Source organism: Orcinus orca, chromosome 9 (assembly GCF_937001465.1).
Source record: "Orcinus orca chromosome 9, mOrcOrc1.1, whole genome shotgun sequence".
NCBI classification, from domain to species: Eukaryota; Metazoa; Chordata; class Mammalia; order Artiodactyla; family Delphinidae; genus Orcinus; species Orcinus orca.
The window spans coordinates 2,948,068-2,975,833 of record NC_064567.1 but is presented as its reverse complement, the minus strand read 5'-3'; the positions used below and the strand labels follow the sequence as shown (position 1 = coordinate 2,975,833).

Here is a 27,766-nt window from a genome sequence, read left to right as displayed (position 1 = left end):
TAAGTTCAAAAGTACATTTATTTAAAATGTGGGCAAGATATCAATATAAAAGAAAAGAGTGTAAGAAATAAAAATAAGTACAAAACATTTCAAATCTTTAACATCCATAATTTAGAGATAGCAAGGTCTTTATTTACACCATTTCATTTGCAGCTAAAGTTCCATTAACAGTGTTGTGAAAACATTTAAAAACCCGGCAAATGAAAACCTAACGTGGGCTCTTAAAGTCCTATAATACAAAACATAATTTATGTTTCCTCAGAATAAAATTGCACATCTTAATAAGATGCAGTATATTTAATATATTTGTCTTCCTGCTTTAAAATGCTTGTCCCCGAAGAAAGCAGCTGGAAAACAAGGGCGTCTCCAGGGCGCAGGGGCTGCTCCATCCGGCAGCTGACACAGCCAGACCCGTGCGCCGGGCTCCAGTCACCAGCGCAGGTGCGTCAGTTAAATTTATATGTAAGCTTGTTGAGGAAATCAACTGCCGAACAAACACGATGCAAACTAGTGACAGCATCCGACACAGGCCGCACGCCGAGGTGGTGCGCTTCAGGCGCCCGAGCCCTCGCCAACCCCTGCGACTGCACCATCCACCCGGGGCTCCAACCGTCCTGGGGCAGAATGACGCAGGCTCCTTGCAGGCTACAGACGCAAGAAAGGGGGCCCTGAGATGACACCCACCAATCACCCAAAGGTAGGAAAAAAAACCCGGAGAGTAAGAGCACATATTGTATAGAAACAAAATCTCCCAAAATGTAAGGGGTCTTTTATCATTTTTATCGCCAACTCTGGAGATACGGAACACACACAGCTCAGATATTAGTGCTGAGAGGGTTTCTGCACACACATCTTTCAAAAGGATATGATTCATAGTCCAGTGTTTGTGTGAGCACGCCAGTTAGAACAAACTCTGCGTTATGAACATCTGAAAGGAACGAAAACAAGAGCCGTTAAATGAATGCACTGCCGTGCGTGCACCTACACACGCTTAATACAGAGCAGGAGGAAAGGAATAAACCATACCTATTCCTCTGGCAAAATATTCTCGACACAAGTGAAGGTCATTTTCACAGGATATTAAAATTATTTCTGACAAACTCTAATGAAAAGAAAATTATTGGTTACTAAACAATGGCTCTTGTACACGACAATGATGAATTCAATAGCGTATTTTGCTTCTGTCCACCTTATTTTGCGTATGTTCCATGAGCTTCCGGAAAGACGGTTGTTTAGACAGTACTTTCCCTCCTGCACATTCCACAATCGCTTTCATAGTTGAAAGACTTGGGCAGATTCCAGGAGTGATGTAAAAATATTTCGCCTAAAAATAAAATGAAAATATGTGTATTATGTTTTTTAAATGGAATTTTTAGTGTACATAATTTCTCACTCTACCCTGAGATTTTTGACAAAATGTCTAATTTCAGGGGGATACACGTACTAGCCCCGGCTAGTCCCCAGTCTGAAGTGGGCCTGGGGGAATCCAGGTGTGTCAATTCGGAAGTAACTTCAGCACTTTCCTATGTTAGGTATGACCTATACTTATTAACAGCAACTAGAACTTATATTCCTAAAAGACATGAAGTACTCTGCGAAAAGCAATAAGAACAAGAATAGGAACACTCTTCTCAATTTCTATAAACTGTAAGCTCAATAGGAAATGGTTTTGCTGGTTAAATTTTTCTAAGTGTACCAAAAATACTATTTTGTTTTAAATTCGAATATTTAGAAAAATCAGACTATCTTAGGTAGAATACTCTTAACTCAGTATTGCAAATCATTTCTGATTCCTAAATTGGCTCCTGAAGGGTAAAAAAAATGATTAGCTTTATTAATATGTTCCCAAGGATGTTCTCCATTCTCTAGCTGAGTATATATATACATTTAATGAGAATAGTAGTAAGTAATGTAAGTTGTTAAAAGCAAAAAAATCAATTTAAATGTCTCCTACCTATTCATACACGTAACTCTTTACAGAACCGGGTATCTGTAATGCATCTCTCTAATCTGTTTAACTGTGTGTGGATTCTCTTAGCTATGGGAAACAGCAGGACTCTGCAGGTGCCGGACCCCCAGAAGCACCCTGCCCGAGGAGGGCCGCCCATGTGGTGGGGACGGTAGGTGGAGGGGGGGCGGCTCCAGGGAGGCCCCTGCTGTCGCCCTCAGCTGTAGCGGCTGTCGCGTCCAGGGGCCTTATCTGACTTCCCTCCCAAGCGTACCTTAAAGAGCGGAGACACGCGTGCCCTCCTCAGGGACTCCTCCAGACTGAAGGAGAAAAGCACCTCGGCCTCGGCGTCTCGGAGAACGTAGCTCTGCTCATCTGGAAAAGAGAACAGCACACCGTCCACCAGTGCACACAGTCCACCGGTGCACGGCGCCCGGGGTGCACCGTGCCATCTGCTCCAGGCTGCCCCTGGTCAGGTGCGTGTGATCCACGGCTCACATTTACCTGTGAACAAAAGCCTCACCTGTTATACTTGTCAGTTACTTTTCTCCTGAAAACAGCCAGGCCGAAGACACTGTCCCTCCTTGGTCAGTGTTTCTTAGCGTTTGGAAAAAACTGCACAGAGAGCTCTGTCCCCTCCACACCCCTCAGCTGTAATCTCACCGTCCCAGGGCGCCCACAGGCCCAGGGGAAGAGCTCCAGTCCCGGAGGGAGAGCCGCGAACTGTCGTCGTGTGTGTGTGTAGGGACCACAGTGACTCCAGAGCCATTAGACTCAATTAGCTGAGATTTACCATAAACACGTTCCTTTTAAATCTATGAATATGTACAGCAATTTATAAAGAATAGTTTTACCAAATTTTGAAGATTTAAGAATTTTTAAGAAATATCTAATTTGTCAAAAGGTAAAGATCACAAAATATTTTTACCTTCTTATGAAATACATCTCGTTCAGAAAATCATTTCTTCTTCATTTCATCATAATAACCAAACTGTGTAACACAGCCCAAAGCAGGGAGAGTCTAGCAGGGTCAGTCAGATGACACACGTTGTAGGCCATATACTTTTGAGACATGCCCTTCTGTTTTTGAAACAATGCCTTAAAAATGTAAAAACCATTCTGAGCTCAAGGACCACTGGGCAAGAGCAATCATGTCACTAAAGAAACGCTGAAATTTAACAACTGCTAGAAATACAAAACGGATCAGCCATCAGCAGATAAGGCACTAGACTGGTTTAGGTGGAAGATGATAAGAATTTCTAAAAAAATGATGAATTAAAAAATGCACAAAAAATGTACTGTCATGCATGAAGTGATATATTTTCTTAGCTGCAGCATGCGGGATCTTTTTTTTTTTTTGTAGGGATCGCGCCTGGGCCCCCTGCATTGGGAGCACGGAGTCTTAACCACTGGACCACCAGGGAAGTCCCTGAAGTGCTACATTTGAAATGTAAGTGTCCACGGCAGAATCAAGGTTGCTATGCCTTCTGCAGAGCTATGAGGGAGCCAAGAAGTAGTTAATATTTATGATAAGAGACCATGACACTGAAATATAACGAAGTAGCTAAAACAATCCTGTCCCAGAGGAGATGCTGACATTTTGGTTTTCTAAAAGCAGCAGGAGAGTTACATTAACTTGCTAAGAATCCATAGAAACAGTCAACCTGAAAATTAAACTTTTCACAGCAGCACAGAGGACATGCATCTTCCAGAAAGAGATTATATAGTTTGAGACACCAATTTTATAAATTAAATACAAAATTCCAAAATTATCCCCTACCACTTCTTGAACAATCCAAGTTTAAAGCTGTCAGGCCCGAGGGCGTCAGAGCCCAGTGAGAGGGGCTGCACTGCAGGGGCAGTGGTGGTCCACGTGCTACTGACCACACACAGTGCAGCTTAGCAAGTAAGTTACCAGGACACTGGAAGCCGGGCTTCTCACTGTTGTTGGAGAAAGGATTACAGACAAAGGGAGGGAGGAAATGAGGACGAACCGCGTGGTAGACTGGCATCGGACAGACAGACACAGGAAGTGGGAAGAGGGTTCAGGAGCAGCACCCGAGGGCCACGAGCGCCGTCCGTCCGCTCCCAGGTTTACACTGAAAGGACTCGGGGATCCTTGGGAAAACGCTGGTGTGGAACCAGGGCAGAGAAGCATTAAGATGAGCCCAGAACATTCTTGTTTTGCCAAAAGCTACCACGTGGTCAACCGGACAGGAGAGGTGGACAGGACACAGAAGCCAGCCTGAGTGGCAATCCCTGGTCAGAGTGGGGACGATGTGAGGGTCGGTGACAACAAGACGGTAACAAGGAGACAGAAAGGAGCCCGTGTGGGGAAATAAGGGAATAAATCAGAAGTCTGACAGGAACAGCAGTATCTGCAAAGTTTCAAAGTGCTTCCCATAAATGACTCGTCAAGAAGCCTGGCCGGCTTGCACCTGTGTCGAGGGACCTGCACTGTGCAGCCCCTGGCAGGATGCGAGGTGAAGGAGACCGCAGCCATGTGATGGTCCCGCCACAGACGCCACCTGCCCACCCCCCTCGGGAGGAGACAGTACACACACCAGACGGAGGGCATTCTGTACAGTGACAGACCTAACTGACCAGACATCTTCAAGTGACAAGGACAGACAGGCCCTTCCCAGACTCAAGGAGACTACACGCAACGTGTGATTCAGAACTAGGTCCTTCTGCTCTAGGGGCGATGCTGAGACAACGGGCGGATGTGAATGGGGACGAGGCAGCAGCGATGGATCGATGTTGATTTCCTGACTGTGGCCGTGTTGCGCCATCCACGAGAACGTCCTTGTCTGTCTGTAGGAAACACACTGAGGTGCTGGGGATAACAGAGCATTATTTGGGCAACGGACTCTAATGGATCAGGAAAAAGAAGCTATGTCTGTACTATATAGGCAACTGGGTGACTGATCGTTTCAAAAAAATTTAATTCAAAAGCCAAATGGGTTTTAAAAATATCCATAAAACGTTAAAAGATGGAAAAAAGTAAGAAATGAATCAGAATGCAAAATTTCAGATACTGCCAGAACTAATAACCTAGGGTTAGTATTCTTCTTGAGAAATTTCAGGAACAACCTCAAAATGTAAACTTTTGGCAAAACAAAATGTCTCAAGTCTGTATTAAAAGTAAATGACTAGGGGCTTCCCTGGCGGCACAGTGGTTGAGAGTCTGCCTGCCGATGCAGGGGACACGGGTTCGTGCCCCGGTCGGGGAAGATCCCACGTGCCCCGGAGCCTGTGCTCCGCGACGGGAGAGGCCCGCGTACCGCAAAAAAAAAAACAACAAAAAAGAAGTAAATGACTAGTGGATATCATACGACAACACAAAAGACACAGCACAGCCAACTCAAGAAGAGCAAAGCCGGAAGACTGAGGACCAGACTTCCAGACGCACTGTAAAGCTCTGGGTGAAAGGGCAGATGGATGGACACAACAAGAGCTCAGTGCAGACCCCCACTCTGCCTATGAGCACAGGCAGCAAGGGGACAAGTGGACGTCCACACACACACACTGAATCTAGACACAGACCTTACACCTTCACAAAAAGTAACTGAAAACAAATCACAGATCTAAATGTGCAACACAAAACTAAAACTCCTAGAAAGGTAACAAGAGAAAGCCAAGATGGCTTTGGGCACAGCAATGACTAGATACAAAGCCAAAGGCGTGATCCACGGAAGACATAACTGACAACCTGGACTTCATTAACGTCGACCACTTCCACTCTGTCAAAGACAATGAGAAGACAGGCCACAGACTGGGAGAAAATATTCGCAAAAGATGCATCTGATAATGACTGTTCGTTACCCAAAATATACAAAGAACTCTCAAAACTCAACAATAAGGGAACCCAGTTAGAAAATGGACAAAAGATCTGAACAGATGCATGACCACAGAAGATATACAGATAGCAAATAAACACATGAGAAGACGCTTAACATGGTATGTCATCAGGGAAATGCAAATTAAAACAAAAATGAGGTACCACCACACAACTCTTAAAACGGTCAGAAAAACTGACAACACCGAATGCTGGCGAGGATGTGGGGCAACAGGAAGTCTGCTGATGGAACGCAAACTGGTACCAGCGCTTCGGGAGACGGTTTGATGGTTTCTTACAAAACTAAACCTACTCTCATATGATTCATTGCTTGGTATTTAGCCAAACGAGTTGAAAACTTACATCCACACAAAAGCTGCACACAGAACACAGCTTTACTTGTAATTGCCAAAACCTGGAAGCAACCAAGATGCCCTTCAGTAGGTGAGAGGATAAACAAACAGGTCCGTCCAGACGGTGGGATAGTCTTGGTGCTAAAAAGAAATGAGCTTAAGAAGACACAGAGGAAACATAAATGCATGTGACTAAGAAGCCAACATGAAAAGGCTGCATCCTGTGCAATTCCAACTATATGACAATCTGGAAAAGTTAAGAAATCCTGAAATATGAGGGATCAAATATGAAGTGTGTTTGACTATTCAATATTGAATATTAAATGTTTATAATAAGACCAGAACCACCTTATAAACCCTCAGAAGTCAACACAGCAAACATTAATAAGGCCATAAAGAAATGAAAGCTAAAACTGCCCATCAAATATGAACTGTTATAACTTTCATAAACAGATAAAAAATGTTTGTTTTCGCAGACTGGTAAGCTTGATAAATTAAGCAGCTCAAATTTCAGCTAAAGAACAGACTCCCTCATTCTGAACTTTATAGCTCATACAATTGAGAGCTTATCTACGTTTATGGTATTGTTTCTACGTTTTTCTTCTTCTGCCTGCATTGTTATTTATATTTCACTAGTATCTTTTAAGAAAAAAATTTCTAAAATCTCAACTGAAAATTTCTAAACACTACATAATATAGTTGAACCTAGTTATCTGTGGATTTCGTATTTGTGAATATGCCCACTCGGTACAATTTATTTGTAACCTCAAAACCAGCGTCTGTGGTGCTTTGCAGTTCTCTGTGGACGTGGCAGAGCTGCCCACGCAGCGCTTCCCGCTGGGGCCGACACGGCGGCGCTCGCCCTGGCTCAGCTCGTTCTGAGAACAAGGGTCCTTCCGTGGTTCACTTACTGCTACTTTTCTTCACATTTCTGTGCTTCTGTTTGATCGGCCTATAAGCACAGTGCTGTCCAGTGCCCTGAGGGCAACGGGCTGTGATGTGCCCTCACAGAGGAAAACACACGTGAGACGAAGCTGCAAATCTATTCCGCAGAGAAAAGTCACTTGGAATCATATTCGCTCTGCGCTCATTAGCAAGGCTCTAAAAACACTTGGGTGTACTGACTCATCTAAGAAAAAAACTATCTCTAAGTGTCACTGCCAGTAACAGGATTTCACTTTCGGTGCCCTGGACAGTGGGAGACGGGCAAGGGAGGGACACGCTGACCCTCCCACCTGCCCGGACGTTGCCGGGCTCCCCGCCGGGCGCTGTACTGCATGTGGAATCTCATCCGACAGCCAGCGTTCCAAACAAAATACACTCACATCAGGAAACAACATGGCAGGGATGCAGAGCTTCTTCTTCCCCCAATACCTTCCAAATTTCATGGTAAAATGCAAAGATATCAATCAAATGACTGGAACATGGAGTAAGTTTATGAATTTACATGGATAAATAACAAAGAGTTAACAAATGAACTAGATGTTTGCTGGGATGAAAATGGAGACAATGCCAAATTAAAAGGGTTTTTTCTTGAAGTAATAAGTTCACTGAGGTACAGATGCTGCTACTCACCAATGAACTTCTGACACTTGAAACACTCCTCCAGCCACTCCGGAGTCACGATGTGCTTCACCACGGAGATGGCCGTCAGGAACTTCACGGTGCGCGTCACCTTGCTGGAGATGAGGTGGGTGCACTTCTGTGCAGACTCGGCGACCTCCCCACCAAGAATGTAGAGCTTCTGGGGGTCACAAACACAGACCAGAGGTGAGAGCTAGGCCTACAGAGCCGCGCACGGCCTGGGACGCGTCTAAGACTACGAACAGAGTCCTCGGCCACGGAAAACAGCGCAACTGGTAAAACCAAACCCACGCCATTGTAGGAGGAAAGAGAAAACTAGGATTGACAATGTACATTTCCCTAATCAGTGCTGTGCAGATCAGGATTAAATAAGACATCCCTATAAATAAGTAAAATTCTGAAAACAACGCAGCTCGTTTCATAAGGAGCAAATCTGCCCAGGCTTTCTAAGCTGAAATGAGTGTTACTGAGGCACGTTAAAATACTGTCTCTATTTTAAGAAATGATGACCTAAGAATTGACTGAGAAGACATAAACATATAAAAGATGATCTCTTTAACTATACTCAATTCTAAAAGTAAAGAAAATAAATTATACTATAAACGTATAGTAGCATGTATAATTGTTTCTTTTCCTTAAAAAAAAAAAAGTAAAACGTATGAATCCATGTAACACAGGTCAACTCCTACTCTTAGCCATCGCCCTCCCCGTCCCCAAAATAACAAAACAAAATCCCATAATCCCTCCTGGTGTTATTTCCAAGAAGCTTATTTATCTAAATACACAAATACACCACCACCCCTTGGGCCTACCCTCCTGCCCAAGAAAACAAGTCTTGAAAGACTGGATTCAATCAGAAAACCTGAAGAGGCACAGCTACTATTTTAAGCTAATGTCTTTATGAAAATGATGTCCGAGTGGGCTTGCTAATCATGTTCACATGATTATAGAAATGGTTCTCGGTCTACTCACCTAAATCGTTTTTCTCCTAATGAGAAAGCGAGTATCTAAGTGTGAAGCAGTAGCAGGAATGAGGCGGGAAGTCAATGATGAGGTAATGACGACACACAGTTTATAGATACACACTGTACACACTTATAATACGATATTCCTGATTAAATGTTAGTTTAATTAGACTGCTGGCCTCAAGCAAACAAACAGAAAGGAACATTCCTAGAAACCCTCATGCAGAAGTCTCACCTTAATATACTGCTGAACTTGAACAGGCTCAAATCCAGTGAAGAGCACAAAAGGGGTCAGTTCTGGTGTTAGCTTCTTAGTGGGAGGTGGTATATCTTCAATTCTATAAAATATACATAGAAAAGACCGCCTGTTATTTACTTAAAAATGTTCTTTAGCAAACAAGGGATTTTAATAGCTTTAACAAGCTTTAAGTGTGTGTGGTGGTCTTTCCTTAAAGGGAAAATACAATGACTTACCTGCTCTTTTTCTTTCCCACCATTCACACACAGGCACCCCCAAAAGGCCTCCGTGTGGCACCTCCAAGGGAAGCAGCCAATCAGCGCTCCACTTCACCAGCAGCCCCGCCCCCGCCCTCACTGGCCTTGCTGGTCCTGAAGAGCGGAAGGCCCCCCACCCCAGGCTCCAGTCCTGTGTCTTCCACCTGCCCTGTCTCAACCCAGACGGCACAGAACAAAGCTGTTTGACTCAAGCACACGTTTTAAATTAAACCTCAGTCTTTTTCATTTCCTTCAATTTTCTCAAATCCTATTTTTAGCTTATATTTTAGACAGTCTATTCAATTAAGAAAAACTTATTTGTGGCATTTTAATGACATATATAATCACATAATTAGCCTTTCACTAAAAAAATCCAATCATTCCCAGACTGTATGGATGTGGGGAATGGCAGGAGGGAGCGCTGAGGGGCAGGGAAGAGAGGAGGCCCCTCGCTGAGCACGGCCTGGAGGGCCTCTGGGTTCTAATGGAGCCGCCGGCCTCTCTTTACCAGGTGAGACCAGCGCAGGTCTGCACACAGCCACCCCCCGCCGACCCGCTGGGTCAGGGGTCGGGACGCAGGCTCCCGGGCCCACACCGAGGACGCCTGGAGCAGGTTCCAGTCCCCCACCCCCGTTCCACCACAGCAGCTCACCGGGGGTTCTGGCGCGGTTCTGGTTAATGGAGAAGATTCAACTGTTTTTTTAATGAGAGGAAAAAACACTGGCTATTCCCTGTTTATCTCCAGCAATGAAATGAGACGTGCCACGATAAAGCTGTGATGCAGTCAGCAAATCCTTCCAAATCCTGTTCACTGTGAACACTTCAGGGAACTTTCCCAACTGCCACCATTTTCTAAAACAAACCTGTAAAAGCTCATCAACCATTAAAAAAAAGAAAAAAAGGCGCTTCTTCCTACCTGGCTCTTTTGGAAGAGGGCTGGATAGCAGGGGCTTCATTCTGCTTCAGTTTGGGAGGCAGTCGTACACCCTGTGATTAAAATATGATTCACTTTAATCAGTCTCCCCAGTAACACAGTAGCTTCCGAGAGCTTTCCACCTACCCCACTGTGTACGAGACACACGCACCCACCACCACGCCTCACCAGCCGAGACAGACACACGCGAGCCTTCCAGGGAAGCCCTGGGCTGGTGGCCTCATTATTCACCAGACCCAGCAGTTCTTTAAAACGTCTTCACCCCTCTCTCTGTTCACGTTACGGATTTAATCCTTAACCTTGAACTTTTCAGAACACTTTTCACTTCAAATATTTTGTCTTGTGTCCCAGTTTGGAATTTGGAAAACATACTCATTGCAACTACATGCCCAAAAAGAGACTCTTCCTGAACTGAGATGTCACCCACGAGGGTTCAGGACGATCAGGTCACAGTGCTCTGGAGGGCGGGGCAAGGTGCTGAAGGCCGCTCTGGTCCCCAGGTGCGGGGCGCCCACGTTCCTGGAACCAGCTGGAGCCCCTGACCTGCGGACACGCTGAGTCGAAGGGCAGGGTGAGGCCGGTGCCCCTGGAGGAACCCCCGAGTCAGCCTTCACCCTTGCCTCACCTCTGTGCAGACCTTTGTCCACAAATACACTTTCTCTCTGTTTTACTACTTGAAGCAATGACCTCTTAATCTGAGATGAGAGTGCAGATGCCCCCCCCACTTGTTTCATAACAACCAACTGCTGGCCTTCAGGTCCAGAACGGTCCCTCCTGAAGGTACCCTATCAGAGCTCAGCCAGCGGGCTGGAACCCCACCTGGGACATGCGGGAACAGTCCCATCACGGTGAGGTCCAGGCTCCTGCAGAGTGAGCTGTGGGTCCAGGGCTACTGCACTAACGCCTCAGCTCTTGCCTCCCTGACCCTATGGAAACACGTCGTCTTACTTACTCAGCTCTCCGATTCTTTAAGAAGCGATAATGTTCCTAATGTGTATAAATATGAATAACTGACAAATATGAATAACTGACAATATCATCAATTAAGAAAAAAAGATGCAGGGTATACTAAACAGCTACGACAGGCGAGAAGATACAGCCCTCATTTGTTATGGTGACAAACTACTAAAAGAATTCTTAATTCACAAATACAAATGTATCCCTCCTGCATGTGTATAATACACAGTAACAGCCAAAGTAAGGTAATTAGCTTGACATACCATCAGCAACTCTGCGGACACTTTCAATGGAACTCGCCAAGCATCTGAAGAGAGAAACGGGTTACTTTTCACATATACTGTGTAAACAGATAAGCCGTGTTACAAAAGCCTTTTCATGACACATACACACACTACTATACATGAAACAGATAACAAGGACCTACTGTAGAGCACAGGGAACTCTACTCAATACTCTGTAATGACCTACATGGGGAAAGAATCTTAAAAAAAAAAAAAAGAATAGATACACATGTATGTAAAACTGATTCACTTTGCTGTACACCCGAAACTTACACAACACTGTAAATCAACTATCCTCCAATTAAAAAAAAAAAAAAAAAGGAAGTGTATCATCAACAACAAAAACAAAAAGCCCTTTCAGGAGCGGGTAATCCTGGACACACGGTGGCTTGGCGGACAACCTTTAATAAGGGGAAAATGTGAGGACTGTTACTAAGCGGCTGCAGTGATGGGCACAGCAGAGGCTGCCCGCCCCGCGTGTGCTGTCCCCCCCGGCCAGTTCTGGGAGCCACACAGTCCGGCTTCTAAGAAACCGACTGCGACGAGGGGGCTGACACCAAGGACCACAGCGCGCCGGGCGGCGACCGTGCAGAGCACCGAGGGTGCGTGTCCACTGAGGACGAGGTGACGTCACACCAGCAGGTGCGTCACAGGGGAGCAAGCAGACCACAGCTCAAAATGAAGACGGGCTTTCTCGTGACTGAAGCCATTCAAACTGGAACTTAACAGGCTCCTTTGAGAGACAGCACGTTAAAGCAGTGTTCGAATTGAACGCCCGTTTTCTGGAGTAACGTTCAGTTCACTAAATGCAGTAACGTTAAGTGCTGTAGCGTGTACAGTCGGGGTAGTGATCCTTCCACCAGTTTTGCGCAGCTGAAGGGGAGGTGGGCACACGGGGAGCCTTGGACAGACCAGAGCCGGCTTGAGACAAGATCAGCAGGCTTCTGCACGTTCCTGCTACCTCTGAGAGTCCGTTTAGAAAACGCAAACCAAAACACACAGCAACAAAAACTCCTGGGCAGAGTGCAGAGGAAGATGTGGCGAGGAAACGGGAAATGAAATCAGAACGATGAGAGGGCCGAAGCCGAGACAGGTGGTGCTTAGTACGCAGGCTGGCGGCAACGCGGAACCGGCCCCGCTTACCCAGAAGGTTTGAGACCAAGTGCGGAGCCGGGGCGAAGGGGTCCTGCAGGCTGAAGGTGGTGTAGCGGCCGTACTGAATCTGCCGCAGGGCCTCCAAGTTCCCCAGGAGGATGTCTCCCAGCCACTGGGCGTTCACGCACGGGATCCTCCACTCCTTGGCTTTCTCGTACTTTAAACCAGTTGGTCTTTTTTTTGAAGAGAAAACACATTTATTAAATGTTAGAGTTCTGTGTTCAAGTTTATATTTACATTCAACAAAGCCAGTCCACATTTTCTCACACTAGAAGTGGCAGGGATGTTTCTGTAGAGCCGACCCTGGCTGGTAAGGAAGCGCACACATGGGTCACGAGATCATCGCTAGGCCTACCTTTACCTTACTGCTGTTACCTGGGCTAAACTGCATCTCATTAATTCATCTAATTTAATTCTTCTGCTAGCATTATCATAAATATCGTTGCTATCCTGTTAACAGACTTTGGTTTTCACACCCTAATTTCCGTCACGAAACTATGACATATTAAGAAATACAGCAGTGCTGACACAGCCACTACAGTGTGTATAAACTGAAGATTAAGGATGGCTTCAGAACCGTGCTTACTCTTTACAGATGAGAACTGTGTTGCTGCGGCAGAGATAGCCCGTGTACTTGGCACCTGCCAAGTAAGCCATTAACTTCAGGTCATCCCTGTCGCTGTCAACAAATCCAGTCACAGAAATAATCTAAGGAAAAAGAGCAAGAAGGCCAAAATATAACGACAGTTTAACCCAGTTAATAGAACTGTCTTCTACATTTTACTTGTTTTATAGACACGTGTGTCTCCCTTCCCTCTCTGGCATCACGAGAGGCATCTAGTGACATCATCTCTAAGAATGTCAAAACCAGAACTTTGTTAATGGTGAAAGTGTTACACACACAGCCAGCAAGGGGATGGAAAAGAAACCTACCAAGCGTGGGAAAACCATTTTTGTGTTACTACGACACCGTTCAGATCATCTTAATGAAGCTATTGTATTAAGCATGTAAAGATTAGTCAGTTCTTCTTACTGATCCCAGTTTTGAGCTCAGCTGAGTGGGAGAACCCACAAGTGATAACGTCTGGCCAACAGCAGCCACTTCTGGTTTGAGTCGCTTGCTTTGTTTCAGGAATTTATGAAACGGTGTCAGAGACTTAGGAGAGTCAATGAAACAGTGACTCCGTGCAGAAGCCGCGACTGTTACAGGAGAACAGAAGGACGTAAGATGCCTATCGCGCTCGGCACCGGCCAGCGGGCCGTTCGCAGCCCACGGAGGACACGGGAGCAGACGACCCCCCCAGCAGAGGAGGAGGGGTGAGCCTTACGTGCTGGGAGCACGGCCTCCCCCCGGGCGGGAAGGCCACGGGGAAGTGCAGGGCCCGATGGGGCGGCACGAGCCGCTTCTTCTTCAGCACCGCGTTCAGCCAGTGCGCCGTGACACACCTCTTCCTCTCCTTCACCGCCTGCAAAGGCAAGAGCACGGGCTGGTCTCGGGGGCTTTCACTGCAGGCTAAACACAGACTATAAGGCTGGACAGCTAACAAGGCCACCTTTAACGGGAGTCCTATAAATAAAGGAATCTCACAAGCTCAGCACTCAGTTTACTGAAGCCATGAACTGCAACGGTGCCGCAGGTTAACTTTAACACACCCCGAAAACACTACCGGCCACCCAAGAACAAGAGCCAACCGGGGGGGAAGAGCTACACGTCTGACAACCTGGAAATAACTTCAGTCATGGAAGGAGACGACATTTCTGATCATCAAAATTAAAACCGCCCCATGAGAACACAAAGGGCCCCGCACACAAGTCACGAAAGAACCCAACTGCTCACCTAAAAGTAAGCACCGAGCACCTCCCCACAGGCACCACTACCTACTCTAACAGGGGTTCCTTAGAGGCCGTGTGTCACACACACTGACACGCGTCTGTCTACAAATAACATTTTTAAGAAAAGAGAAGAAATGAACTTTCAGGGGAGAGCAGGTAATACTGAGGAGGAAGCGTCTGCTCTGCAGGACAGAAGCTTGGAGGACTGACCAGGTCAGGCCTGCATACGAATCCCCCAACAGTTAAGAAATCCTGCTTCCGGCCGCTCTTCATTCAGTGTGGCCCTGGACTGGAGCGGAAGGCCGTCTACCCTCCCCTAGCACCACCTGGGATGTCCCCTTCTCCATTCCTCACAGACAGAAAGGCCTGGTGGCCACAGAGGTATCTATCTAACCCACCAAAGATCGAGGAGAATTAGTAAGAAGCAATTTTCTATTTTTAGAGGTAGAAAAAAGTCCTTTCCAAACACGATCATCACTAGAGTCACTTAGAACGCTAACACTGTCCAGAGAAAGGGACAGACTCGGTTCCATCGCAGCTGAGCCCCCACTCACCTGTGCGAACAGCCCGCTCACTTGACTCTCACAGAGCAGGTGTGTGCAGCGGCTCGAGAACGTGGGGTCCACAGCACCTCCGTGCGCCTGGATTATCTAGACACGCACAAGACCCAGAGTCACAGTCAACCTCCAGCGCTCAGGGGAAGAGGGAATTGTAATTTCAAATAAGACGGCTACTAAAAGAATCCATTATACATTTTCATCGTCTAGTTCCCCAAAAGTAGAAAAGATGTTATCAGCTATATCTACGGACTTTTCCACCCTGCACTGTACAATAAAAATGAACGTTAACACCATTCCATCTGAACTTCCAAAGGAAAAGTGGAATGCTCTTTCTAAAACAGGGTTTCTCAACTGGGCACTACGGACGTTTTACACCAGCTGACTGAGCTGCGGGGGTGGATCCTGAGCATCTCAGGGGGCCGGCAGCACCCCTGGCCTCTCCCCCTGAGACGCCAATATCACTCCCCTAGCTGCGACAGTGAAAAATGTCTCAGACATTGCCAATCGTCCCCCGGGGCTAGAATCACTGCTTTTAAGAAACGTTATTCTAAAAGGGGGAAAAAAACAAAACCAAAAAAAGGTCAAATGAAGTCTGTGAACACCAGAAAATTATTTTTAAAAACAGATTCAGTTTTTTGGGGTGAGGGGACTGTCCCGTACCTCGACGGCAGTGGTTACATAGTTGTGTGGCACTAAGGGGAACTGGTCAAAACTTAAAACGCTGTATACCGAAAGAGCGAGAACTTTATATGTTAAAAAGACCTGCCCCACGAAACAATTCCATTTCATTTACAACTTTTTAAAATTTTTTATTAAAAAAATGTTTTTTAAACTGGAGTCTAGTTGATTTACAATGTGGTGTTAGTTTTAGGTACACAGCACAGTGATTCAGTTACACGTACACATATACAAGTCCTTTTCTTAAAATATTCTTTTCCGTTACGGTTCATCACAGGATGTTGAACGCAGCTCCCTGTGCGCTACAGCAGGACCCTGCTGCCTGTCCATTCTCTGCGCTCTCGCTTACACCTGCTGACCTCACACTCCCTCCCACTCTATCCGCCCCGCAACCCGCTGCTTCTGGGCGACCACAAGTCTGTTCTCTGTGTTCATGAGTCTGCTTCTGTTTTGTAGATAGATTCGTTTGTGTAGCATTTTAGATTCCACATCTAAGTGATATCATATGGTATCTGTCTTTCTCTGTCTGGCTTACTTCACTTGGTATGATCATCTCTAGGTCCATCCATGTTGCTGCAAATGGCATTATTTCATTCCTTCTTATGGATGAGTGATGTTCCGTTGCAGATATGTGCCACGCCTTCCTTATCCATTCATCTGTCGACGGACATTTAGGTTGCTTCCACGTCTTGGCTATTGTGAATAGTGCTGTGAACACAGGGGTGCGTCTTTTTGAATTATAGCTTTGTCTAGGTTTATGCCCAGCAGTGGGACTGCTGGGTCACACAGTAGTTCTAGTTTTAGCTTTTTGAGGAACCTCCATGCTGTTCTCCATAGCGGCTGCACCAACTTACATTCCCACCAGCAGTGTAGGAGGGTTCCCTTTACTCCACACCCTCTCCAGCATTTGTTATTTGTTATTTTTAATGATGGCCATTCTGACCTGTGTGAGGTGGTACCCCATGGTAGTTCTGATTTGCATTTCTCTAATAATTCGTGATACTGAGCATCCTTTCGTGGGCCTACTGGCCATCTCTACGTCTATTTTAGAGAAATGTGTTTCGGGTCCTCTTCGATTGGGTTGTTTTTTTGTGGCTGAGTTGTGTGAGGCTGTTTGTGTATTTTGGAAATTAAGCCCTTGGCACTTGCATCATTTGCAAAGGTTTTCTCCCAGTCAGTAGGTTGCCTTTTCATTTTGTTTATGGTCTCCTTTGCTGTGCAAAAGCTTGTAAGTTTGATCAGGTCCCATTTGTTTGTTTTTGCTTTTATTTCTACGGCCTTGGGAGACCGACCTAAGAAAACATTGGTATGACTTAAGTCAGAGAATGCTTTCCCTGTGTTCTCTTCTAGGAGTTTTACGGTGTCATGTCTTACACGTTTAAGTCTTTAAGCCATTTTGAGTTTATTTTTGTGTAGGTGTGAGGGTGTGTTCTAACTTCACTGATTTACATGCAGCTGTCCAGCTTTCCCAACACCACTTGCTGAAGAGCCTGTCTCTTCTCCATTGTATATTCTTGCCTCCTTTGTTGAAGATTAACTGACTGTAGGTGTGTGGGTTTATTTCTGGGCACTCTATTGTGCCCATTGATCCACTGATCCATATGTCTGTTTTTGTGCCAGTACCATGCACTGTTTTGATTACTGTAGCTTTGTAGTATTGTCCAAAGTCTGGGAGGGTCATGGCTCCTGCTTTGTTCTTTTTCTTCAGGATTGCTTTGGCAATTCTGGGTCTTTTATGGTTCCATATAAATTTTAGGATTACTTGTTCTACTTGTGGAAAATGTCATGGGTAATTTGATAGGTGTGGCATTAAACCTGTAGATTGCTTTGGGTAGTATGGCCATTTTAACAATATTAGTTCTTCCCATCCAAGAGCATGGGCTAGCTTTCCATTTCTTTCAGTCATCTTCAATTTCCTTTATTAATGTTTTATAGTTCTCAGCCTGGACGTCTTTCACCTCCTTGGCCAGCTTTATTGCTGAGTATTTTATTTTGGGGAGTATGATTTTAAAAGGAATTGTTTTTTTCACACTCCCATTTTGATACTTCATTATTAGTATAAAGAAATGCAACCGATTTCTGTATGTTGTATCCTCCTCCTACCTTGCTGAATTCATTTTTGTGTGTAGTCTTAAGGGTTTCCTGTATGTATCCATGTTATATGAATACAATGACAATTTTACCTCTTCCCGATCAATTCGGATACCTTTTTATTTCTTGTCTGATTGCTGTGGTTAGGACTTCCAAAACTATGTTGAATAGAAGAGGTGAAGTGGGCATCTTTGTCTTGTTCCAGATTTTAGCAGGAGGGCTTTCAGCTTTTCACTGTTGAGTATTGTATTGGCTGTGCGTTTGTCATAAATAGCTTTTATTATATTTTGGTTCCTCTATACCCACTTTGGTAAGAGTTATCATGAATGGGTGTTGAATTTCGTCAAATGCTTTTTCTGCATCTATTGAGATGATCATGTGGTTTTTGTCTTTTCTTTTGTTGATGTGCTGTATCACACTGATTGATCTGTGTCTGCTGAACCATCCTCATGAACGTGAGCTGATTCCCACTTGGTCGTGGTGTTATCATCTATGTTTTGTAGGATTAGGTTTGCTAATACTTTGTTGAGCATTCCTGCATCCATCTATGTTCATCAAAGATACTGGCCTGTAATTTTCTTTGTTGGTAGCGTCTTTGTCTGGCTTTGGTATCAGGGTGATGGTGGCTTCACAGAAGGTCTTTGGGAGTGTTCCCTCCTCTTCAGTCTTTTGGAAGAGTCTGAGAAGGATTGGTGTTAAGTTCTTCTTTGTATGTTTGGAAGCTCCCTTTCTGTCCCCGCTGATCTCCCTGACAGGGAGGGGCCTCCCAGGGTGCAGGAACCTTTCCTCTTTCACAGCTCCGTCCCAAGGGCACAGGTCCCATCCTGATTCCTTTCTCTCTCTTTTTTTCTTTTTTCTTTTGTCCTACCTGGTTACGTGGAGATTTTCTTGCCCCTTCAGAAGTCCGAGGTCTTCTGCCAGCGTTCAGTAGATATTGTGTGAGAGCCGTTTCCACATGTGCACGTATTTCTGACGCACCTGTGGAAGTGGGTGGAGCTCCACGTTGCTCTCCTCTGCCATCCTGACCCACTCCTCTCCATTTACTACTTTTAAAATTTGATTTTTACGTTGATTAAAGTGACGCATAAACATAGTTTAATAAGGCCCAGGACAAAACCAGCAGTTTGCTAGTACCCCACTCACTTTCCACTCCCCTAAGGCTGCCACATCCAGCTCTTTAACTCCTTCTGGTAATTATTAATATATTCTAACTAATACATTCTATGCAATTTCTTTTTTAGCTTTAGATGTTATCTACAACCTCCTACTGTGGAGGCCACCTTCCCCCCAGAAACTAAAACACACACACACACACACACACACACACACACACACGCACGTGCGCCTTCCTAATCTGGTTCTATCACAGTCCCTATTTCAATCAGCCTTTGGGATTTAATACAGTACAGCTCACCACCTACCTGGTCTAGCAGGGCACACCGGGACGAAGTTCCTTTCTGCTACCAACTTTTGCTTTCCCTGGTGTTAACAAATGCCTCATTCCCCTCCTTCTCGTCTGTCTTTTTCTTAGCTTTCCATGTACCTTTCACTATTTCTTTCCCAGACTCTTCAAAGAAATGCAACGTGCTGGCTCAAAAGCATGTCACCTGACTCTCCTCCCTCCAGGGGCCAGGGCTGGACTCGGCCTGGAGCATGGGCCAGACCAACAGAGCGCGCCGGGCGATGGCATGCGGCCTCAGCAAAGCCACGGGGGAGTCGGCGCCATGCTGAGCGGACGCGCTCCCTGGAGAGGCCCGGGGCGGGGGGGTGGGGCCCCCCAAGAGCCATGGGGGCGGCATTCTAAGCGGTCCCTGCAGCCCAGCAGAGCCCTCAGATGCAGCCTCCTGGGGGCCAGGGCTCTAGCCACCCACCGAGCCGCTTCAGGACTTCCAGCCCACACAGGAACCACGGGGTAGTAAGTGTCTGTTGTTTCAAGTCACTGAGTCTCGGGGGAGTCATCACACAGCAACAGAAGACGAACGCAGTGTCACCTCCGCTTAACACGGTCCAGCCCCTCCAGCGACCTGTCTCCTCCACCCCGTGCCGTCCCTCCCGGACGCCGCCCCCCGCTCCGGTGCTGGCTGGTCCCTCTCCAACAGCTCTCACGCCTGTCTGGACTGCCCTGCACCCTCACCCTCGGAATCCCTTTCCATCTCTGGGTCAAGCCCCACCCTTGGCCACACCCTCCTCTTGGGTGGCATGGCACACGGCAGGCACAGTTTCTGACTGGGGGAGTCTGAAAATATCTTCATCCCACAGTCCCATTTGACTGCCGGACTGGATACGGCATCCCGGGCTGGGAATCATGGGCTGCCTCTGAGAGCCAGACGCCCACCCAGGTCCCGCTGGTACGCATCCTCAAGCCCTGAGCCCAGGCATCCCTCACACGTTGCACCTTCACGGCAGCCCGAACAGCGCCCTCTTCTCTCCTTTCAATCTGCAGAAACGCCCTTCAGTTATAAGCGACCTTCTTTCAACTTTCTTGCCTTCATTTCCTCTGTTCCCAAACTTCCAGGATTTAATTTTGGACCTCTCGGACTAACCTTTTAACTGACAAACAAAAACAAAACCCCCAAAACCGAAAGCAAACCTCTTCGTATCTCTGAATTTTGTTCTACTTTTTTCTTCAGGATACTTTCTAAATATCATTACCCCCTACACTTCCATAATTAAAAACAAAACGTCTGCCGCTGTAACTCTCAGACAGGCGTCTCCTCCCCTGCCCCTGGCGGCTGCCCTCCTTCGGGTGCTCAGCGCTTCCCAACCAAGCCCCAGCCCAGCCACCTCCCCGGCCTTCCGTGCCCAACATCTCACGGCCACACGCGCACCTGCCCACGCTCCACACGCTCTCAAGACGATGGGGAGCAAACTCCGGTTCCTACAACGCGCCAGGTAAGTCGGGTCTTAGTCTCCGGCCCTCCGTGACTCCCGGACCCCAACCCTAACCCCGCCCCCAGGGGCGTGCTCTCCCGCTGCCGCGCCCCTTCCGCAGCCCCGCGGCCCTGCCGACGCCACTCTCTCCACCGGGACCCCTCCCTCCCCTGAACGCTTACTCGGCCTCGCAGACAGGGTCCTCTGCTTGATAAGCACCCGCCCGGCTAGCACCTTTCTCCAGGCTCTCCAGCACCCAACGTGCTGCTCACCGTCACCTGAGCGTGCGGCTGCTCCTCCACCCGTCTCACGGTTTCCTCGCTCCTGTTCAGTCACCAGCGTTCCCTAGGTCTGACACTGCCTGGCACATGGCGGGGGCTTAGACACCAACAGTGCTTGCAGGGAAGCCACTGCAGATGCATCTGAAGCACACAAACTCATGTTTTTAAAGAAAACTGGGCTCAATTCGATTTGTGGCACTGCGAGAGAAAGTGTTTGCTTCTCCTTTCCTTTAAAGGCCACTGTGCACACTAATAAATCAATCAACGGACTCAGTTCCACGCCTGGGCTAGAGGACTCTGCGGTCCCTTCCAACCACTCGCCTTTGGAGAACAGAGATGACACAGCTACGTATAAGTCCAGGGTCCCGACCCGAGAGCACCAAAACCCGATCTTCTTCCCACACCCCCGGTTATATACAAGTCATCCGTGCCACTCAGAATTTCAGGACTGAAAATAAGAATGAGAAAGTCCAACCTTTTCCACTTACAGTTTGGAAAACTGAAGCCCAAACAGCGGATCTGCCCAAGGTCCCGGGGGTGTTAATAAAAATGCCCATAACACCTTCAGGTATTATACGTGTGTGTGTAGGTATACGTATCTGTATCTGCATCTCAGTAACCTTACCCTTTTCCACGTGGCCAGCAGCTGCTTGTCAGACATCTGCTCTGGATAATCCGCAACTGCAAACACACATCCCAGTAAGAAGCCTTCTTCTGGAACTAGAATAGAATCATACGCATTAAAGTCCCAAACGCATGAATGTGTGCACAAAACATAAACAAGCTCATCTTGCAGAGTTCAGTATGAATGCGTGAAGCGAGTCACGCTCGACCATCACGTATCCACCAGTACGGTGAGGACCTCTGGCACACTGCTGCAAACATAGTTGCTCACCTGTCTACGTTAAGTGACTGAGAACACGAAACCAACGGTTCCTGCCTGGGCACTGAGCATCCCGAGTTGGTCCCTGCGGCAGCCTGATGTTCTATGGACGCCACTGTTCACTTCAGGGCATGGCGTCCCAAAGTACCAAAGAAATCTAACTGTTCCATCCTCCTAACTATATCCTTTGTTAGGTAATGAGACCCCCGTTCCCCGTTTTCTAAGAGTTGTTTTGGCATGAATCCTTACCCTACCTGCAAACACTCTCCAAGTAAGTACAGGACTTTTGGGAGAAAAAGAAGGAAGAAGCCACATTACTAACTCTCTACTGCTGGGTCGTGTCCGAACAGCTGGCGCTGCGGCTGGCACGGCGGGGCCTGGGGCGCCTGCGTTTGCATCTGCTGCTGCTGGTGCAGGCGCTGGAGCTGCTGCAAGTGTGCGAGCTGGTGCTGCAGCGCCTGCTGCTGCGGGGGTAACTGAGGCTGGTGGGCCTGCGGCGGTGGCCGAAACGGATGCGGCGGCGGCGGGTAAGGCTGCTGCTGGAGCTGCAGGGCCTGCTGGGGCGGCAGGTGCAGGACGGACGGCGGGGCCGGTGGTGACAGATGTGACTCCGGGGTCACTTTCGCCTGGCTGAGCAGCGCTGCATTCGCATGGCTCTGCTGGCTGTGGTTCACCTGTGGCTCTAAGGTCTTTGTCGGAGCTGCGAGGGACTGTAAGATCTGGAAACAGAAATCAGGCGAGGTGGTCATCAGCAGCTGCTGACATGTGCTCCCCAGCCCTCATCAGGAGGGCGACGGCACACCCTACACGCCGTCAGCCAGACGTTCGCTGGCCGGACGGTGCAAACACAGCTGCCGTTGTCTCCTGTGCACTAAGCATCACCAGCCTCCGTGAAGCAAGTAAGTTCATATCGTGAGACGTTTTCCCCAAAATGTGAAACTAACCTCAGTGAAGTGGAACAAGCTAATGAGTGAAAGCTGACCGACACAAGCTCAAGTGGCCGACGTGCTCTAGAGCAGAGGGACGGGGGTTCGGCCACAATGACCTCGCCGGCCCCAGGGCGCGGCCTTGTCCCTCCGGGGCCCCCTCCTGCCCGGCCACGAAGGCACCGGCAGCCGGACAGCCTGACCCAAGCCTCCTTCCCACAGCTGCCGCTTCCCATAGGAGCAAGGGGTGCGGCAGAGGAGGACGCAAAGACCTGTGAAGGCACGGGACACAGGCGACCCTGGAGAGCAGCCGCCGGCCCCTCCCGTCTGCGGTCGTCCTGCTCTGTCACACGAACGAGGGACGGAAGAGACACCAGCACTAGTTTTGCTTGCGTGGTCGACCTTCCCCCAGCAGAGAGGCCCTCAGCACAGCTGGTACACTCGCCTTCCTCAGAGGTGACGGGAGCTCCACACGTGGGACAGAACACCTCAAGCTAGAGAACCTGCCGCCAGCCAGCTGGGGTTGAGCTCACCCTCCCTCCCAGGGACAGGAGTCGGCCTGAGGGCCGAACAAGCTGCAAGGCGGGAAGGGGCCGGACCGGGACCAGGAGACACCAGCTCGCTGAGCGTCAGATCGCCATGTCATTTTACTACCCTGCGCAGCGCTGGATGTAACAAAAGAAACGTGTCATACAATGAATTTTCCCAACATGCTCAAGTAAGAAAAATTGGAAGCCAACTTCTCATAGTCAAGGAAGCCAGTAACAAACAGATTTTACCAAAAGTCAATCAATACAATTTATCCCTATTAAAAACATCCTTGTCATTTAAATAAAACTCCAGAAATGCAACTTTCACATAAACCAAACCTATACAAAAATCTCAAATATGTTTTTGACATATCTTTATCACTTAAAACAGACTCCAAAACATAAAGGTTATATAATTTGCAAGAGTAACAGACTTTGGATTTAGTGGTGAAATAAATTAAAATTGAAATAAGTTAAACTCAAGGGTTTGAGTATATCTGTCTTTGAAGTCAGCCTATAGGTAAGACATCTCTATAAGGAGACTCTTTGGGTACTTTGAAAACTCCTCAAGTTGAGCTCTGAGCAGGAAGAAAAGTTTTCAACACGTTTGTAATCAACAGGATAACTAATTCTTCTCTACCAAGTGTTAAAAAATACCCAGTGAAGTGGAGGGAGAAATGAACCCCACCACATACCCTGCACAAGTATACAGAACAGCATTTGGGACGCTAACATTTCCATAAAAAAGCAGGCAGGGGCTTCCCTGGTGGAAGTCCGCCTGCCGATGCGGGGGACGCGGGTTCGTGCCCCGGTCCGGGAGGATCCCACATGCCGCGGAGCAGCTGGGCCCGTGAGCCATGGCCGCTGAGCCTGCGCGTCCGGAGCCTGTGCTCCGCAATGGGAGAGGCCACGACTGAGAGGCCCGCGTACCGCAAAAAAAAAAAAAAGAGGCAGGAGTGGGGAGGGGACCCTGCCTGGATATCTGCAGATGGGCCACGAGCCCACACAAAGGACACTGGTCTGGCAGAGGGGTCATGGGGTCAGGGGTGGGAGGGAGTTACCATCACTTTACAGCCTGTGGTACCCTTAAAATTTAAACTTTTGTACATATGTTACTCTTTCACCCCCAGAAGTAAAAGCCTAGGGTAGATTTGATACAGCCTGCCTGTCTGCCATCACGAACAGGGCTGACCTGACTGCCGCTCCCCAGGCCAGGGGAGCTCCTGGTGGCGTCAGGTGGGCCGGCAGGAACGCCCGGGGCCAGGACTCAGCTGGAGGCCCCTTCCGTGGGTGACCATGTTCTGAAGGGGCTGGGGGAGGCCAAGACGCAACAGGAGGGCAACTCAGAGCAGACAGAGACACTGGCAAGAGCCCAGCCACCTCTCAGAGTCTGAGAGGTGGACAATGGCCTGGAAAGCCGTGCATGCACCTGGCCAGCCTGGCTGGGGAGCGGGCAGCCCGGCAGGCCAGGGGGTGTGAGGTGCCCCTTAGAACACCTTGCACACTCATCACATGGCTTGTTCAACCCTCTGACCTGCCTCTGGCCGAGAACCTATGTTAGTCCTGAAGAATCAAAGAAAAACTCTTAACTGCTTGGGCACACGATTCGCCACACTGCCAGCTACCATTTTTAGTGAACGTCAACTGTGAATTTTTCCCTCATAGTTGCCACAGTCCTCACTTAAACTACTTAATACTGAGAGCCACAACATTTTCATAAAACAGCACGATATACACCACACGGCTCCTAACCACCAGAAAGTTGCAATTTAAACAGGAGTTTGGGACTTCCCTGGTGGCGCAGTGGTTGAGAGTCCGCCTGCCAATGCAGGGGACACGGGTTCATGCCCCGGTCCGGGAGGATCCCACATGCCGCGGAGCGGCTGCGCCCGTGAGCCATGGCCGCTGAGCCTGTGCGTCCGGAGCCTGTGCTCCGCAACGGGAGAGGCCACAACAGTGAGAGGCCCGCGTACCGCAAAAAAACAAAAAAAAACCCCCAAAAAAACAGGAGTTTGATGGTTGCTATGTTTCCTCAACCCCCTGATCTAATTTTAAACCAAATCTTTTATTTCTAACATTTCAAAGGTTCATTTTCTTCACATCTAGCAGCAAAATGGCCTAGTGTTCTGACACTGCTGAAGAACCCTCAGACCTCTGCGCAAGCGTTCTCATTAGTGATCAAAACCATTCCCTCGCTAGAACTGGTCCCGCCTCTGCACGCGGCTGAGTAGATCAGGTCCGTCTTCTGCGGAGGTCCGACCTGCAGGACGACGCAAAGGCAGAGATACGCCCAGCTCACCCCGCCTCCAGGTGTAGTCAGCATTTCCATTTCCAATGAGATGAGTTTACCTCTACATCCAAATGGAGGGAACTTGGGATTTAAGTCAACATCCACTGTATTTGAAAAATGCGGAATCCAGAAGACATGCCCAGTCACTGACCAGCAGTGCTTTCTACCCTCCAGTGAATGGACAGCTCCGCACTTCTGTCCTGTTCCCGCTCCTCGTTCCTCAGCTGAGGACGGGGGAAGAGGCTTTGCACACTGGCTCCTCCATCCTCCCAGCGCCCACGTGGGTCTCCGCCTGCCAGCAGGGCAGGCCCCCTGAACAGCCCAGGTCGCCTCTCCAGACCGGCTGGCCCTCCAGCCTCCCCACGCCCCCAATTTCTGATCTCCCCTCCGCGCTCTGCCTCTGGCCTGGCATGCGCATCCCGCCCACCCCGCGTGCTCCGTCTTCCGACCACCTCCTCGCTCTCCGCGAGGCCCCTGCGGAGCTGGGTGCTGACACGCGGGCCCAGGCGCCCACAGATGCGCCCACTCTTTCCTGGGCTCCACCTTCTCCCTGAGCCTTGGTGACACCATCGGGCGAGGCCTGGCCCTGCCATTCTCTGACCACCTCATCTCAGGGACCTCGTCCTCGTTCCCTCAGCCTCTCGCTGCCAATCCCCCTTCAGACTCAAACTCACCTCCAGGACCAGAGGGATTAACACAAAGCATGACGGGATGGAGTTCGGGAAGTGAGCACACAGATGGAGCCCCAGTCCACAGGGCACAGCTGCTGCTCGGCCATGAAGGACAGGCACCGTTCAGACTTCAGATGCCAGCTCCGTTCTACGACCCCATCCACTTCTCAAGACAGCCCGGAAACCCCGTCGTCACGGAGAATCTCACGATTTGGGCAAACAAATCAAATTTAAATTATCTGGGCCAAACTAAACATGTTGAGCAGAACGCGGCCCGTCAGTGACTGGTGCGTGACCTCACTCTCCGCCTTTATCACCAAAGCCACCGCACCCCCAAAACTGCTTTCCCTTCTGGGCTGCCAGGTACCCGTCGCCGCGGGGCTGCTCTCCGCGGCCCCCTCCCTGCCTGGGCCAGGCCCCACTGTGCTCACACTGGCTGACGGCCCAAGCTGGGGTCGTCAACTTACACTGGCTCCGAACCGGCTGCAGTAACACGTCTTCCCAGAATCTCGTGTCGACTGTCGGAACCTTGTCCCCGAAGCCCCTGAGCCCCGTCTCTCCCCACACACCCTGCCCGCCTTTCTCGGGATGCCACCCCTCCGGCGTCTCGAGGACCAGGCACGATCAACTGGTCACTGCTGAAGCCGAGGGAGGGGAGGAAGAGTGCTCTTCATGCACCTTTAACCAATAAAGACTCTTAAAAACCTCCCCGCCATCAGACGTGATTGTGGTGCTGCGACTCGTAATAAGAAGTAGCTACTTGCCCACCCCGACGAGATCCCCCCAGTGGCTCCTTACATGGAAGACAAGACCCTACGTGTCAACCTCCACCCACTCACCTAAGTTCAAGTCTCAATGACTTTCCTCCCTTAGAACAGGGGTCCCCCACCCCCCGGTCAGGAACCAGGCCGCACAGCAGGAGGTGAGTGGCGGGTGGGCGGCGAAGCTTCACCTGCCGCTGCCCGCTGCCCGCCGTCGCCTGGGTCACTGCCTGCACCATCCCTCCCCACCCCCGTCCGCCCGCGGAAAAACCGGTCCCTGGTGCCAGAAAGGCTGGAGACCGCTGCCTTGGAACACGGCAAGGTCACGCCTACTCCAGGGTCTTCACAGCCGCTGCCCCTTCACCCACAACTCTGCCCTCAGCTCTGCCCAGGGCCGCCTGCAGTTGAGTCTCCACTTAATTTAAGGGGCCTCCTCCCCCAGTGGCCCTCATAGTACACGACCCCTTATTACTGCCTTCTAAACACCTATGCTGACTGTCGGCCTGCTCCACCTGCAAGGAGGGCAGGGCCCGTCTGTCTCATTCACCATCTTGCCTCCGGGGCCCCAGATACGCAGACGGGCCCACACCACCCGGACGACTTCCTCTCCGTCTTCACGTGAAAAACATTTACGACAACTTTCAAGGTCCATCCCATACCAACAGGCTCCAATCACAAAACTGTAAATTAAGATTAAGGCTCCGTCAACGAGTGAATTAATTTATGTTACGCTACTTGTCTACCGTGGAGCTCGGTATAAGCAAACAAGGAACAGCTGGCAGCCTGCAGGCTCCTCTTTGCTGCCACCGCTAATGAAACCGAGCAGGCGTGGAAGCCGTTTCCGGGGGCGGCGCCCGCCACTGGCGTCCTGGTGCCAA

General features: G+C 48.9%; 1 protein-coding gene and 1 long non-coding RNA gene across 12 annotated transcripts in view; one reads left to right on the top strand and one right to left on the bottom strand.

The window, feature by feature from the left end:
- Positions 1-27,766, bottom strand: part of PAXIP1 (PAX interacting protein 1) — a 48,605-nt gene continuing 20,839 nt past the window's right edge. For 7 of the 9 annotated variants that reach the window (XM_004281248.3, XM_033408346.2, XM_033408350.2 and 4 more), the window contains 14 exons: positions 22,033-22,429; positions 21,453-21,547; positions 14,901-14,996; positions 13,842-13,979; positions 13,100-13,221; positions 12,502-12,686; positions 11,338-11,381; positions 10,100-10,170; positions 8,924-9,026; positions 7,715-7,883; positions 2,223-2,323; positions 1,190-1,324; positions 1,027-1,102; positions 1-928 (listed from right to left, as the gene is read on the bottom strand). In XM_004281248.3, coding sequence (XP_004281296.2) covers positions 816-928; positions 1,027-1,102; positions 1,190-1,324; positions 2,223-2,323; positions 7,715-7,883; positions 8,924-9,026; positions 10,100-10,170; positions 11,338-11,381; positions 12,502-12,686; positions 13,100-13,221; positions 13,842-13,979; positions 14,901-14,996; positions 21,453-21,547; positions 22,033-22,429 — 1,845 coding nt within the window. In that variant the 3' untranslated portion in view covers positions 1-815. Of the gene's footprint in view, positions 929-1,026; positions 1,103-1,189; positions 1,325-2,222; positions 2,453-7,714; positions 7,884-8,923; positions 9,027-10,099; positions 10,171-11,337; positions 11,382-12,501; positions 12,687-13,099; positions 13,222-13,841; positions 13,980-14,900; positions 14,997-21,452; positions 21,548-22,032; positions 22,430-27,766 lie in introns of those variants that run through there. The other 2 variants (XM_049714621.1, XM_033408353.2) reach the window with 2 other exon arrangements.
- Positions 557-27,166, top strand: LOC117197194 (uncharacterized). Of its 3 annotated transcripts, none has more exons than XR_004477726.2 (5): positions 557-697; positions 1,431-1,532; positions 2,039-2,120; positions 2,218-2,424; positions 3,312-5,264. It is a non-coding gene; the product is annotated as an uncharacterized LOC117197194 (long non-coding RNA). The 3 variants fall into 3 exon arrangements; XR_007479116.1 differs by lacking the exon at positions 557-697 and adding an exon at positions 9,196-27,166 and having other exon boundaries at positions 1,324-1,532; positions 3,312-3,398; XR_007479115.1 differs by lacking the exon at positions 557-697 and having other exon boundaries at positions 1,324-1,532.